Source organism: Crocodylus porosus, unplaced genomic scaffold (assembly GCF_001723895.1).
Source record: "Crocodylus porosus isolate Cpor-Errol unplaced genomic scaffold, CroPor_comp1, whole genome shotgun sequence".
In the NCBI taxonomy this organism is placed as follows: Eukaryota; Metazoa; Chordata; order Crocodylia; family Crocodylidae; genus Crocodylus; species Crocodylus porosus.
Window position 1 is genome coordinate 3,116,762 of NW_017728921.1, and position 15,076 is coordinate 3,131,837.

Below are 15,076 nucleotides of genomic sequence, written 5' to 3' on the forward strand. Positions count from 1 at the left end.
AGTAGATATTCTGCCCCTAGGAAAAGAGTGGAGTGCATCCCAGAGATCTTCAAGCAAGGGAGAAGCTAAGGCAGGCAGCATGGCCTACTGCATAGACCACCAGGCTAGGACCCAGGAGATGTCATAGCTTCTGTTCCTGTCACAGGCCTGCTGGGTGACCTTGGGTTCATCGCTTTCCCCGCTCTGGGCCTCAGTTTCCCTGTCTGTGAAATGGAGAGCGGTACTGACTGATCTCCTTTGTAGAGCGTATTGACATTGGCTAAGCAGGAGCTGGGTGTCATAATATCATTATGGAAGAGCTTGCAAGTGGAGCCACTTGTGCTGTCTCCTGAGTGGCCTGACTGCTATCTCGTACCAGCTCTTCTGATGTTTGGAGCAGTCACTGATCATTCATACATTGACTTAGTGAGGCAAGAGATTTCCCAGTCTATGGTACCCTTCAGCCAGGTCCCCCAAAACAGAAAGCACATGTAGTATACATTTGCTCCTCTCAGGAAACATTGAAGCCAGCAGCTTGGTATAAGCACAGTCCTAAATGGACCCAAAGATTTCCCAGAACCTGGTGTTGTGCCAGGGTCCCAGCTGAACCTGGAGGATGGCTTGAATTCAGTTACAGGAACAGAGCTGGCCCAAGCCTGCTGTGACAGGCTGATTCTCGTGCAACTCATCCCCTGCCTGGCAAAGTTCATGCATGCATGCACCCATATGCATTCACCCCTGGTTTCACTTCAGTCTCAGGTTTGACATTCTGTTCAGCGTTTCTTTTATGTGCCCTAGCATTGCTCAAACAGGCAGCTGGATTTTGTCTTGCAAAATGCATCATTTAATTTGGAAGCCATTCAGGTAGGCATTTCCCCAAGTACAACAAGATTTCTCCACATAGAAAAACAGACGAGAATGGGACCAAGTGCAAATGGTGACCCTGGGAACAATCAGGCCAAGCTTGGCCAATGGGACTGGTAGAGTGGGGACCTGAACAGGAACCAGAGGTGAAGAGGAAAGTAGCATAGGGTGCAGGAGTTGGCCCCACTTCAACTCCTAATCCTTCTCTTCACCGTGTGTGATGATGTGGACGAGGTTTTTGTAGTCCAAGTTTCCACTGATGTCTGGAGGGAAAGCTGCAAACATCTGATCGACCTGCAATAGAAGGGGGCCATAAGTAGAAGGGTTAAAGGAATGGCTTTGTACTCAGGTTAACAGTGATGAACCTGGAGGGATCTGGACTCAAGTGGAAGCTCTGCACTTCCGCAGGAGCAGACGGAGAGGGGGTCTGCACTCAGCGGTTTGTGGTGACTGCCCTTATATGATGAAACTTGAGCAAATATTGACCTAACTATGGAATAGGGAAGGAAAAGGGAAATCCCTAGCACTTGCCCAGCCATAAGACACTCACTGGCTAGGTAAGGCTGCCGTGCCCTGCCACCCAGCTTGACCAAAGGGTGCTCAACACATCTGTGCCAGTGGCCTGTGGTGTTGTAATGGGCCCTGATGGGTGTAGAGTGGGTGAAAGCTTAGGTCAGGCTGCCATTCTCCACCTGGAGACATCCCTCTCCAGGTTCATGCCTGAGATGGTGACCTTCGGATACACACGGGCTCTGAGTCCCTACTGCCTCACGTTTGGTGGTTGGGGATGGGATTGGGAGCTCCCGTAGGATCTGGCTTCCTGCTGGCCCCAAGCACAGAGCTGTTTGGCTCAGAGGGGCTAGTGTGGACCAGCCCCCGTGTCAGCCGGCATCCTTTGAATCGGCTGGCTGCTTTGCCTCCCGTGCTTGTTTGGTTCCTGCGTGCGTGGCCCTGAGGAGATGGACCCACGTGGCCCCTGGGCCCAATGTCGCAGCCTGCGCCCTGCCTCAAGCAGAGGCGCAGCAGTGCAGCTCCATGTGCGGGGCAGTCGCACGGCACCTCAGGCAGTGCCAGCCCCTGCTCTGCTGGTCGCAGCAATGCAGCCAGCCCTGATGTGGCCGTACTACTTTTGCACCCCCACACACACACAGAGGCAGCATCTGGGGAGCCTTTAAGGGGGTCATGTCCTGGCTCTGCCCTGAGCCTTCTGCTCTGCACCCCAGGCCATATGATGGCAGGGCTGTGAGCGAGCACCCGTGTCGGGGCTTGGGGCCTGGGCTCGAGGCCTGGTCACTGGGGCTTGGGGCCTTAGGCCTCCATTAGTGGGGCTTCGGGCCTCAGGCCTAGGGTCTAGTTCCTAGTTGCCAGGGCTTGGGGCCTGGTTATTAGGGCTTGATTGCTGCAGCTTGGGACCAGGTTATTAGGGCTTAGGGCTTGAGCCTGGTTGCTAGGGCCTGATTCCTGGGGCCTGGGGCTACCATGCTGGTCGAGGGAAGCTAAGCATTGCTGCTCAGAGGACTATTTGGGGGTCCTGGGGGCAGGCAGTGATAGGGCAGGGCAGGCGTGGGGTCAGAGCAGCCTCTGCCCCTTTCTTTAGTGTCCCCCATGGGGAGGACACGGGTGGCCCCTGCTGAGTGTGGGGTACGGCCGGTATGAGGGGGTGCCCCAGTCAAGGTGGGGAAAGGGCTGCTCTGTTCGGGCTCCTCTGGAGGCCTTGGAAGGGGAGGATGCCTGCTTGGTGCCTTGCCCGTGGCACCCAGCCACCTTGCTGCTGGAGGAGCCCATGGGCTGGAGTGGAGACGTGTCCACGACAGAAAAGGAAGCACAGGCTGATGCAGCAAAGGTAAGACAGCCTCTGACAGCCTCATCTGGCCGTTCCCATGCGCCTACTCCAGTGGTGGGCATGTGGTGGGGCAGGAGGGGGTGGAGAGGTGCCCCCGTACCTCCTCCTTGGAGAAGCGCTCGCCCTGGGTCATCAGCATCTCCTTAATGCTGCAAACAAAAGAGCGGGATGTGAGAACGAGGGAAAAGTGTCGCACTGACGGGACCCTCCCCCCCCATCAGCTCAGCACTTACTAGCTAGACTTGAGACCTTTGCCCTCGGGGTCAAACACCTTGAACGCATTCAGGATGGTCTCTTCAGGGTCGGCCCCTGCAACGCAGAGCACACACATGGATGAAGCACGGGCCATGCTGCCAGCAGACCTGGAGGCACAAATCCCTGGTCCTGGGACACCCCCCAAGAAACCCAGAGTGCCCCCAAGGCCTCTAAAGCTCATTTCTCCTATGGAAAGTTCAGCAGTCTGCCCAGGGGGTCCTGGCCTGCCATAGCAGAGCAGCAACCCTATTCCTGCCTCTGCCTGGGACATCAGTGCAGGCTCCTGCAGCAAGAGGAGCAGGTCCACGTTCGCTCTGTGCCCGGGAAATAGCATTCACCCCTCCCTGCCTGCAGCCAAGATGGGCCTTATCCACCACGTGTATTTATAGAAAGCCAGCTGCAGTACCAGGGCTAGATGGGCTCTGGGAGTGCTGCCCAGAGGGCATGATTTAGGCTGCACAAGGTGAGGGGATATAACCATTTGTGAGTCTTGAGGGAAAGGATGTCATGCCTTCCTGTCAGAGCTTGGACCATACCCCCTGGTTTGGAGTCTGTGGCATTGAGCTGGGTGTTGTGGGCAGCTCACAGGGAGCATTTCCCACCTGTGCATCCTTTGCATGGAAGGTAAAGGTCTCTTTTCCCAGTGCATGAATTGGGGAAACTGAGGCACAGGGACAGAGTGGCCTGAGTGACGGTGCTGTGTGCTAGGCTGTGGCTGGAAGACCAGCAGCATCAAAACAGTGCAGTGGGGCAGGGGGTGGCAGGGGTCTCGCGGTTCAGTGGAGCAATCGCTCTGTGTCAGACAGAGGGCTGGGGAGTTTCAGTAGTCCTCTCCGGACCTTCCTGAACCTTTTGAGGTACAAGAGGGGAATTTGACCCACAGCTCATTTAAGTGCCTGGAAATACTCCAGTTGGTCCCAGTGGGCATAGATCAAGTCAATCGGGAGAAACTGCATATAAAGTTATCTAGTTTGAGATCACTTTGTCCTTCTTTAGCAGCTTCAGCTGGGGCATCTTGGGTTATTAGATCCTGGGAGGTAGGTCAGGCGCCTTGTCCCCATTCTGCAAATGGCCTGCTGAGGCCCAGAGTAGTTGAGTGACTTCCAAATGTGCAGAGGGAGCCTGGCGCCTGGATCCCTGCAATCCTTGCTGTGCGTCATAGCCACCAGCCTACCCTCCCACTCCTGCCTCGCGATTTCCCTGCCCGCCCCAGTCCTCATCTCACCCTTGAGCTTTTCACCAAACATGGTCAGGAAGACAGTAAAGTTAATTGGTCCAGGAGCCTCCTTGATCATGTCGTCAAGCTCTTCGTTTTTCACATTCAAACGCCCTGTAAATCAGGTTATGCCATTGAAACAATGCTAAAAATACATGCCAATCTGGAGGTCTGCAGGCCTGCTTTGTACAGTAATGAGCCTATCAGTGAGGTAAGGGACACAGGCAAGGTATAGGGATGGTCTCCCTGTGGAAGGAGGATACGGTCTCCCAAGGGAGAGTGGTGACTAGACTAGAAAATGGGCCATATTGAAGACTCCTGTGTTGACTTGGAAAGGTCTGGACTGGATGTGACTTGATATGTCTCTTCCTACTCTGATTTCTGTGATCTGGGAAACAGCAGATCTGGAGTTTGGTTCCTGCTGAATTAGTTCCCAACTGAATTAACCCAATTCTTTCTTGCCTTTATCTACTGAGGTAAAATCTGCAGCCCAGGCCTCTTTGGACTTCAGTGGAGCCATGCCTAATTTTTCACTGATGTGAGGGGGGAGCTATTCAGACCTCTGTTTCTCAAAGAATGGGTTTAGTTTCAAGGGGACTGTTGACAGAGCGAGGTACGTCTGAGCTTTAGGATCCAGGACAGATTTTAGACTTTCATTCATTCAATAACTGGTGTCTCTAATGGGGGCCTCCATTGTTAATTAGTACTTGCCCAAAAAGTGATTAACACTGGTTGACAAAGCTTGCAGTGAACAAAATGATCATCTTATAGTTAGTGGCTTTGGATCTAGAGGTTTTGACTCAGCAAAAGCCATGGAAGCTCCAAGTCCCCAGTAACAGGATGAAATGGACAGTGTAGATGTTGCGCTCTCTGCTACCAGGTCTTCCAACATTATCAAAGCTTTTTTTTTGATGTGGGAGCTCGGTGTTTCTAAATTGGAGGCTTACCGAGTGCAGCAAAAGTGTCTCTGAGATCTGACTTATCAATAAAGCCGTCCCGGTTCTGATCCATGATGGTGAATGCCTGCAAAGGGCAGATGAATGAAAGGCAACACCAAAAATAGCTTCACAAGCTCTCCAAACTAAAGTTGTTATCTGAGTGTAGCCAGGTGTGCTTCACCACAGCCAGGGACTTTGCCCGTGGCTTTCACTGTTCACTACTGCCACCTATCAGCTCCAGCGTCGCAGATCTCCCTGCACAGTAGCTCTCCTCTGCAGTGCAGGAGAGTGGACCCATCCGTGGGAGTAGCACCTGTGAAAGGGGAGTCCCTCTCCCTTCTGCAGTGATGGGGTGAGGGATGGCTGCTTTCACAGGGCTTTTATTCTCTGGCTCAACGTAAGCCTCATGCTGAGGCCAGGAGCTGCTTCCCCCTTCCTATGCATCTGCTGGGTTTAGCACAGGCTTTACTCATGTTGCAGCCTGCCTTCCAATGACTGCCAGAGCTTAGTAGTCCCCGGGAGCAGGGACAGGATGGTGGAAGGAGAAGGATGTGTGCTGTTGGAGCTGGAAAGCCCAAGAGGAAGGGAAATCCCTGCTTCAAGATGTTTCAGCAGCCTCCAGCACAGAGCAGCTGTGTTTTGGTCACTCCTGGCTGCTGCAGCACGGCTATCCCTGGCCCGGGTTAGCATGCTCCAAAAAGCACACGGATGCGTTCTCCTGGAGAAGGCCCCGGATGATCTCCATGTACCCAGATGAGTTTCAGGACCTAAAACCATGCAACTGTGCAGCACCCATGAAAAGGGCAACCACCGCTGTGTAAGTGTCCCACGCGCGCAGTCACTGTCAGCTGGTTAGAGTTTTGATTATACATGCCTGCTTTCTTGTGTTGCTGCCAGCATGAGCTGTCTCTCATGCTTCCTGATGGGAGTCTCTGTAAAGTCTAGAGAGGACTCTACATGCATACGTATAACACTTGCTACTTTTATTCAAAGCAGTTTTCAGTGGGCTTTTAGGGGTTTATTCCAAACCTAAAACACCGAAGATCAAAGCCTGTCAGGGACACTTGGAAGATACCAGTGCATCAGTGGCTCTTGGTCTTCCCCTTCATGGCTATTTCAACCAAGTCAACTTACCTCTTTGAATTCTTGAATCTGGGTTTGTTCAAACATGGAAAAGACGTTGGAATTAGCTCCGCCTGCTCTCTTCTTGGCTTTCTTGGGTGCCTTGGGGAATTCAAGCACAGTGTCATTAGCTCACAGTCCTTCTCTATGCACTAAATGCATTAAGCTACCCTCCACTTATCCATAGCTCGGGGCTGCTGGTGCTCTTCAGTCTCCGAAGCATTCAGTGGTTTCTCATGCTCAGTTCAGAGCATGGGATAAAAGATACACTGTAGGTACTGATGGGAGTTAGGAGTTCTTCATGCAAGGTTGCTTGGTCTCCTGATACATTCTGCCAAATCAGTTGGTTAGGGGGGAAAAAAGAGTTGGAGAGATAACTAGACAGCGTGGTGGGAAGTCTGCGGGGATAAAATGACTGGTGTTTGGCTGAGAGTTAAAAGCAAAGAAGCCTCCTCTTGTACAACTGTACGTTCAGGACCCCTGGGAGTAGGGGAGGAAGTTAAGCACATCATTGAGATTTCACACAATGGCTGCGGCTCTTGGAAGCTTTATTATAGTTTTGTGCTTCATTTTTCCCGTCTGTGTTCAGATGAGACAGCTGGAGCCCTGACACTGTAAAACTCCTCACTAAAAACTCCTCAAAGGAGGTGAAGCCCAGGAGGGAGGTAATCCTGACTGCCCCAATGAAGAAGGAAATCTTTAGACCCGCTTGTCAAAGCCTCTCCCTCCTTGAGAATTATTCCCTCTGAAGCAAAGATTTTTAGCTGGCCGCTCACGCAAGGAAAAGCTCTAAGCAGGCGAGTTAGCAAGACAGAAGAGCCTCTCCTGCCAGCTGCACGGAGGCTGGGGAAGAATTGAAATGTAAACCTTGAGAAGCGCGTGGGCCCGTTTTGCAAGCTCTGCTGATTCCTGAGAACATGAAAGAAAAAGCCCCCAGCTGCTGCTGTTCGTGTTCCAGCCATGCATCTGGTACCCTGGCGGGCCTTACCTGGTTCCAGGGGCAAAACGCACGTGTGTGCGACCAGGCAACCCTAGAGATGCTGCTGATAGAGGGCCTCGGTGCTGCCCATCTCCTCCCTCGCGGCCAAGCCACGGTTCCCCCACACGCTCGCTCTTACTTACCATTGCTGACGTGACTCTGCGCGGCCCTCGGTGTTACTGCAAGAGGGATTCCAAAGACAATCCCTGAGGTCGCCGTGTGCTGAAACAATAAATACATCCCCAGCTGGGTTAAAAATAAACCCATGCCCACTTTTGGCTGCTAGGGGTCAGTTCGGCAGCACCTCAGCCACCCCCAGCTCCGTTGTCTCGCTCGCTCTCTCATCTTGAATAACAGCTTGTTGTTGCTGGGTGACATGTGAGACTCGGAGTTTTTCAAGGTTAGAGAAATGCCAGGCGTCTGTGTGGCTTCCCTGTTGAAGATGTTGACATAAGGCGTGCTGTGGGGCTTGTCTGGGATGAGTGACACCCACATTTGTCAGTCGCTCCCCACCGGTGGGGTAGATCTACCCTGGGAGTCACGTGTCCCTGGGGCTCTGGATGTCTATCCACACAAAGCCAGCCCAGAGCACCAAGAAAGCTCCTGCTCTGACTTCCCGACCCAAACCCAGACCTGAACTTCTCCTCCTTCCTATGAGGGATGTTCAGATGTGGGGTTGTGATCTGCCCTGTTACCCAGCTGGAGCTGACCTCTCTGCCCCTTCTCTTCGTATTCACAGGGTACTTCGACAGCATGGAGAGGGGCCAGAGGAGGCCACTCGCATGGTCGGGGGGCAGCAGGGCAGGCCCTACGAGGAGAGGCGACGGGACCTGAACCTGTTCAGCCTCCACAAGAGAAGGCTGCGGGGGATCTAGTGGCCTGTTACAAACTAGTCGGGGGGGACCAGCAGGCACCGGGGGAGTCCCTGTTCCCCTGAGCACCGCCAGGAGTGACCAGGAATAACGGTGACAAGCTGGCAGAGAGTAGGTTTAGGTTAGATATCAGGAGGCGCTACTTCACGGTCAGGGCGGCTAGGGTCTGGAACCAGCTTCCAAGAGAAGTGGTGCTGGCCCCTACCCTGGGGGTGTTTAAGAGGAGGCTAGATGAACACCTTGCTGGGGTCATTTGACCCCCGTGCTCTTCCCTGCCATGGCAGGGGGTCGGACTAGATGATCTGCTCAGGTCCTTTCCGACCCTAGAAACTATGAAACTATGAAGACAGGGGCATTGGGGTTTTCAGCTCCCATCACACACATGCAGCCACCTCTGGTGGCACGCGGCAGCTCCAGACTTACCAGTGAATGAGAGGAAGCATCACAGGCTTCCCTGCTCACATAGACACCAGGGCTGTGTGACACCCTCCAAGGGGCTCCAGCAGAGTCAGGCACCCCGGGCTCTGGGGCCGGAGGGTCGGTTGTCCCCTGTCACCTGTCCGAGTAAGACCTTGATTCCAGGTGTAGCTGTCTAGCATCCCCGTGACCTGAGGGGCTTTCTCCTTCCTCCTCCGCTTCCAGTTGCCACTGGGAACCAGTGGCCTATGACCCCATCTCCTGGCTGTGGTTTCAGAGCAGTGGAGGGAGGTGGGGTTGCTGGGCTCATGGGAGGATGGAGTCTGGCCAAGGGTTGAGAACAGCAGTGCTGTTCCTAGTTGGGCTGAAAACCAGGGCCAGGAAAAGTGGCTCTGAAGGGAGCAGTCCTGCACATGAAGAGCCACTTGGCCAGACTCCTGCCTGCCATGGGAACCAGGAGAGGGGGTTCCTGCCCTGCCTGTCTTGGGGCTGCTGGCAGTCAGGTTGGTCCCACAGCCCTGAGCAGTGCAAGCTTTCAGGACCTGGGAGGAGGCAATGCCGTCTCCCTCCAAACCCTTTCTGAGCCTTGCTGAGATGCACCCGCGGTCCAGCTAAGCTGCACACCTGCTATCACTCTTACCCTCGCAGCTAGCCTTCCTGTGGGCAGTTGAACAGTTGTCATGAACAGCCCACCCCAGAAGAGTCTGCACTCTGCCCACATTCACCGATCAGGTCCTGCGGCTGCAGCTTGTCTCTCCCCGGAGAACCAAGCTGGTTGAAGTCTGGGAGCTCCTGCAGGTCAGGCTACTGAAGAGCAAGGCGATGAAGTCTTCCCCCATTGGGAGGGTGCTTTATCTCACCCAGGTCCCAGGAGCCCAAGGATCCCTCAACATCAAAGCCGAACCCCTTGGATGGAGGTAGTTGCCTTTGTATTTTTAGCCTGTTAATTTTATCTGGCCTCCCCCACCCCCTTGCCAAGGCCGCAGTGCAGACATGCCTGTACAATGGAGTGAGACTGACACTCATGGCTGAACAATGCCCTTCGGCTCCCTTGCCGTTCTCAGCTGCCCGGCCAGCCCTGCGGAGGTTTTTTCTTACCAGAGCGAAGATGCAAACAACAGCTGCTTCTCCATGTCCTTGTGCCTCCCTATGGAAATGGCATTGTTACAGCTGAACCTGCTTGTCAAGGGCTGCAGTCCACGAGTTATATAAAGGCCAGGCCTTTGTGCTGCAATGCACCGGCCAGGCAACACCCCAGGAAAGTTGCTCTTCGGGCTCCTTAGTTTGCTAGAGGCATTGTAACTGGGGGCAGGGAGCGGGGACTGGTAGCTGGGCTTCTCACGGTAGGCCAAGCCCTGCGCAGGAGGCTAAAGCTGGCTCTATTTAGGCAGCTTCAGAAGTGGCGATAGAGCATCTCCAACTCCTGCTGAAAACCGCCAGATCAGGAGTATCTTGTCTTTGGGCCACAGTGCCCTGGGATGGGGCAGATCCAGGCTGGCTGGTTGTGTCACAAGGTCATTCATTAGATGCCTGCAGAACGTCTTGAAATTTCAACACGAGGTGGGGAGCCTCGGGGAGCAAAGTGCAACGCACCAGGAGCTAGCGTTGGGCCAGCTGCAAAGACCTGGGGAGGTCAGTTCTGCTGGGGTGGCTCTGCAGAGGTGTGCCGATGCAAGTCTCCTATTCTGCTCCATCCAGCACCGGGGAGGTCTTCCTAAGACAGCTGGGTCCAGTTTGGGGCACTGCCCTTCGAGGAAGATGTGGACAAACTGGGGAGAGCCCAGATGAGAGCAATGGAAATGACTGGAGCTCTAGAGAAGCACGACACACAGGGGAAGAGGAAGCACTAGTGGTGCTTTACTCTGGAGCAGAGAAGACTGAAGCAAGGTTTGATTGATTTTCAAATACACAAAGGGCCATTCTCAGTAGGAAGGTGATGGGCTAGGGGGCAGGGCAGGAAGCAATGGAGATTGAGGTGGGATAGTGGGAAGAATGGTCCTGCCCTCAGGGTGGTTCGGCAGTGGGATATTAGCAGGGGAGGTTGTGCCATCTCCATCATTGGAAACCTTTAAGTGCAGGTTAAACAGATGTGTCTGGGCTGGTTCAGACAGGGATGCTCCCGCCTTGAGCAGGGGATGGACTCTGTGGCCTCCTGAGGGGCCATCCAGCCCATTTTTCTGGATCCCCGACATGACAGAGAGCTCTGGACAAGTTGTCTGTGCCTGCCAGAGTCAGCTAGGCTGGCAGCACCATGAGAACGGGCTCTCTCATGCTGCCTTGTCTCTTGGTATCCAAACACGTACATGTCCACACATGTATGTCCCTACCTGGACACACGCACACAAACCTGGCAAGCGATCTGGGCAGTGTGTAGCATTGCAATATTTCGGCAGCCCCTACCAATAAAGATTTCGGCCTGAACTCTGTGAGTCTCAGTCAGAAAATAGTAAAATTGTTTCTGATGTGCTGGAAATGGTGGCTGGGAGGCCAGGGCATGATCGAGCTGAAGGGGTTATTTGAATGCCATCATAAACTGATGAGGTGTTGCCGGTTGTCCCGCTGTGGGTGGGATGGACGGACGTTCCCTCCAGGCAGAGGAGAGGCAGACGTTTCAGCATCGATATCTTTGACACCATGATGGGTTTGCAACAGCAGAAGGCACTTTCCAGCATGCCCTGGCTCTGTCCTGCCCAGGAAGGAACAGCATCAGGCCAGCAGATGACAAGTTTCCCGAAACGTGTTTTGCTCAGGTGCAGGAGATCTCAGCTGGGGGAGTCACTGAAGCCCAGTGACCTGTATTAGCAGTGAGTGCCACTCAGTGGGGACAGGACTTCCCCTGGGTGGAGGCACTTCCAGGTGACTCAGTGGAGGTGAGTCCATGGACACCAGAAGACAATGATGTGAGAGTCTAGGTCCCTCTCCAGGGATGCCTGCCGCTTCTGCAAGATCCCTCCCCGCTGCGCTCGGGTGGGGGAACGCTCCTCTCCTAGGGAAGCTAGAAGGTTGCGACGCTTTTGGAAACAAAAGGGACTCATGTCTAATAAACACTTGGGAAACTGGATCCCTTGGAGTTCAAGGACTCTGCTGAGATGCGATTGTCCTTGTTTGCCAAGAGGACTCAAATATCATTTTTAATATCTTGACAGCCTCTTTTCACTAACACCTTCCCCTGCAAGCCTGCGCCCTGGCTTTAAAGGCCTCGAATGGTATGCCACATATTCCAGCACGGCCGGCGTTCCCTGCAGGGCCAGCGGGCAGGGCACAAGAGAACAGGGCTCAGACGAGCCCTGGGGGAGGCACTAGGCCAGCACAGGTGAGTCCTGGCCTTCCACGAGGAACAGGCGAGAACCAGAACACCGGGCTGCATTCCCGGGGAAAAGTCAAACGGCCATAGCGTGACGGGCAGCGTTTGTTCCCAGCCTGGCACGGGGGGGCCTGAGCCAAAAAGGAGTGTGAACATGTGAGGGATTCTGGCCACAAGCCAGGGCATTTTAAACAGGATTTAAATAGACAGGAGGAAAACCGAGTAAGACAAAGGGAGCCGGTATAAGAATAAACCCTTGAGTGGAGAGTCTTGGTCAAAGCCGGCAGCAGGTGTCCAGACCTTACTTGGGCAAAACTCCCACTCAGGCCGTCTACGGTGTAAGGCTCTACAGATTTGTTTCTCTGCATCTTCTGGAGGTGGCGTCTCCTGCGAACGTGAGGAGAAGAGAGAAGCTGGGGAGGCAGAGTGGAAATAGGAAGCAGGCCTGCAGTTGGTATGGGAGGCGCTGAAGGGCAGGGCAGATTCCAGGCCCTGGCTAATTTCATAGATTTCATCGACATCAGGGCTGGAAGGGACCTCGGGAGATCATCGAGTCCAGCCCCCCGCCCAAAGGGCAGGAAGTCAGCTGGGGCCATAGGATCCCAGCAAGATAAGCATCCAATTTGCTCTTGCTCTTTAATGCAAAGCCATTGCGAAGTGTGCTAGCTCGGGCAGTGGAAGAGCTCCCCTTGCCCTAACAATGAGAGCGTGAAAGGGAAGAGCAACATCTGGCCAGTGGACTTGGCCCCAGCAAAGACGTGCAAGATCTTGCAGGGCAAAGGGCAGGTGATCTGTGCTGGAAGGCGACTCTTCCACCTTGCCTGTTGCAGCACATCTGTGGGACTTGCATGGCCGCGGCATCTGAGTCCCTTAGGGTGTCATACACTTATTCTCCCAGCCTCTCCGCAACGCCAGGCAGGGCTGCACCCCCATGTTATGGTCTGCCGCGCAGAGAGATGAAACGACTGGCCCGAGGTTACTCCGGGAGTCTGTGACAGAGCAGAGGACTGAACTCCAGTCTCCTGAGGCCAGCTTGGTGCTTTAGGCAGCCAGCCTCTCCTGCAGCTGCACTGTAGGGGCCAGGGAGCCCCAGAGCCTTGAGAAGGCATGAGGTTTGGGACACCACCAAGAAAAAGCCAATGTGCTACAGAAAATGTTCCCAAGGACCCAGAAGGCTGGGTCCATACCTCCCTCTGAATGGTACTGAGCCAATACCTGGCGCGAGAAGAGGGCGTGATGTCTTTGTAGGAGGGCAGGGCAAAGCGCAGCCTGGGGCTGGGTAAAGTTCCTGCTGTACTTTCTGCCAACACTTGCAACAACTGCCAGGATGGCAAAGCTGGAGCACACGGTGCTGGGGTGCTGCTGCCAGGAGAGCCACGTTCTTCCAGTGCTTGTTCGGGGAGAGCGTCACTCCTGCTGCTCCTCTGCTTCGTGGTCTAGATGGCGTACCTGCTGCAGGCTGGCCTCGATGGCACGTGTGTCCTCCCCTGCACTCATGTGGGGACACTCCTGGCGTACCAGAACAGAGCGTTTCCCCTCGCTGGCACTGACGAGCGCATTTCCCACAGCCTGCGGGGACCCCGCACCATTCAGCATGGTCTCAGCATGAGATCTGAGGGCTTCGGGCTCTGGGGAACGCTAGACTGGGTCTCAGCAGGGCCTTGGGGTGACATAACAGACCTTTTTGTTTGGACTTGGATGGCATGTCTTTATCTTTGCTGACTTTGCTAAACTGCTCGCGGTGGGACTTTGGCTACCTCATGCCCAGTGCCGGCCCTCTGGGACACCGGGAACACACTCCAGCATCCAGGCCATGCTGGAGGCCTCACAGCTGCGTCCTCGTTGGGATTGTTACCTATGTTAGGCACGTTAGGCTGGCATGGATGTGCCTACCCAACCTGCAGCCACCCCTTCCTCTCTGCTGCGTAGCTGTTGCCCTTCGGGCAGACTTCTGCCACAGTGATGTGCTGACAGGTGAGGAAATACCACCCTCCTCACCAGCCCCCCTTGGGAGCCTGTCTCTCTTTTGCTTTGGAAACCTCCATGCACTTTTAGCTCTCAGAAAGTAACGCTAAGCAGCCTTGGACAGTTCCTACCGCAGTGCCCAGAAGAGGGCACCAGCATGATACCATATCCTTTCTACAGCTCGAGAGCTGCATGCCTGGCACTTGGGCAGATTATCATTGCACTGGGCACCTGTTACCAGCTTCTTGCCTGATGCACCGGGGGATGCGACCTGGGGCTGGCAGCATCTCAGACCCCCCGCTCGGTGTGTATAAGCGAGGGGTCTTGTTTAAAACGCAGCCCCTCCAGAACCTCTCTGTCCTTTCCAAGTAGCCTGTCCCTGTGCTGCTGCTGAAATGAGGCTTTCCTTGCTGGAGCTGATGGAAACCCACCAGAAGAGCACAGCGCACCACACTTGGACAGGATGTGAAGACACAGCCAGGCTTGGGGGGGTGGGGGAAGGGATGGTTTGTGGAAGCACTGGACTCTCTTTTCCTTTTCATGCCTCAGGGTCAAGGCTGTTCTCTGCCAGGGGGATTTATTGTCTTGGCTTCTAGGACAGAAAGAGAAGCAGAGACTCAGAGGTGGATCTGGGGTGCTGTGAAGCAGAGGATGTGCCATTGGAAAGCTCCCATGCTCTTAGCCTAATTGAGGCTCTCAGGCCTGGGAGATCTTTCTTTGCAGAGGGGCTTTGCAGCGCTCAAGAGGAGAGCAATGCCCAGCGTGTAACGGGAGCGCGTGTGCCCACGCGTGCTGCCAGCTCTCTGCAGCGGCCTGCACTCTGCCCATCGCTGCTCTTGGGGGGCCCTCTCTTGGTGAAAAGTCGAAACCGCACCGTCCCTGGAAAAGGAGGCCCCAGGGCGTGTTGTTGCTGTGAGTGATGTCTCGTGTTTCCAGCGTGGGGGCTAGAGGCGCTGGGCAGAGCAGACCGAGCTGTGCAGTGGGGTTACCGCCCGATCGGGAGGGGTTTCTGTGTGCTCAAGAGAGCTGCTGGTTTGCTTCCCTCCTGTCTGAAATTGTGTCCTGGACTGTCAGCCTCATTGGAAACACCCCAGAGGGGTGACCTCTGCCTTCCTGTGCCTTCTGGGGATGCCTGGGCAAGCAGGCGCCTGGCGTCTGTCTGTGGCCCTGGGCAGGAGCTGGTAGTAACTGGGCACAAGTGCCCGACGCTTGGCATCTACGCGGTGCAGGATCCTGAGGGCACAGATGGGAAGGGCTGAGCGGTGGGAAGGGGCGAACTCAGAAAGCGTCACATCCAGTCAGGTGCTGGACGCTGCCTCCCC

The 15,076-nt window shown here is 54.8% G+C and overlaps 1 protein-coding gene across 1 annotated transcript; it reads right to left on the bottom strand.

Annotated features, from left to right (window-relative positions):
* Positions 1-800: 800 nt before the first annotated feature.
* Positions 801-7,445, bottom strand: MYL2 (myosin light chain 2). The gene is made up of 7 exons (XM_019538776.1): positions 7,340-7,445; positions 6,230-6,319; positions 5,105-5,180; positions 4,167-4,271; positions 2,920-2,995; positions 2,787-2,835; positions 801-1,137 (listed from the first exon to the last, which is right to left on the bottom strand). Exons 1-7 carry the CDS (start codon positions 7,340-7,342, stop codon positions 1,039-1,041), a joined length of 498 nt encoding a protein of 165 aa, XP_019394321.1. The 5' UTR covers positions 7,343-7,445; the 3' UTR covers positions 801-1,038.
* Between the last annotated feature and the right edge of the window lie 7,631 nt (positions 7,446-15,076).

What these genes read in the sequence shown, in the direction of transcription:
- MYL2 (XM_019538776.1), bottom strand. An exon ending in AAAGGTCTCAAGTCTAGCTA is followed by an intron (nt 2,836 to 2,919) that starts GTAAGTGCTGAG and finishes TTTTGTTTGCAG; the next exon opens with CATTAAGGAGATGCTGATGA. An exon ending in AGCGCTTCTCCAAGGAGGAG is followed by an intron (nt 1,138 to 2,786) that starts GTACGGGGGCAC and finishes CTTCTATTGCAG; the next exon opens with GTCGATCAGATGTTTGCAGC.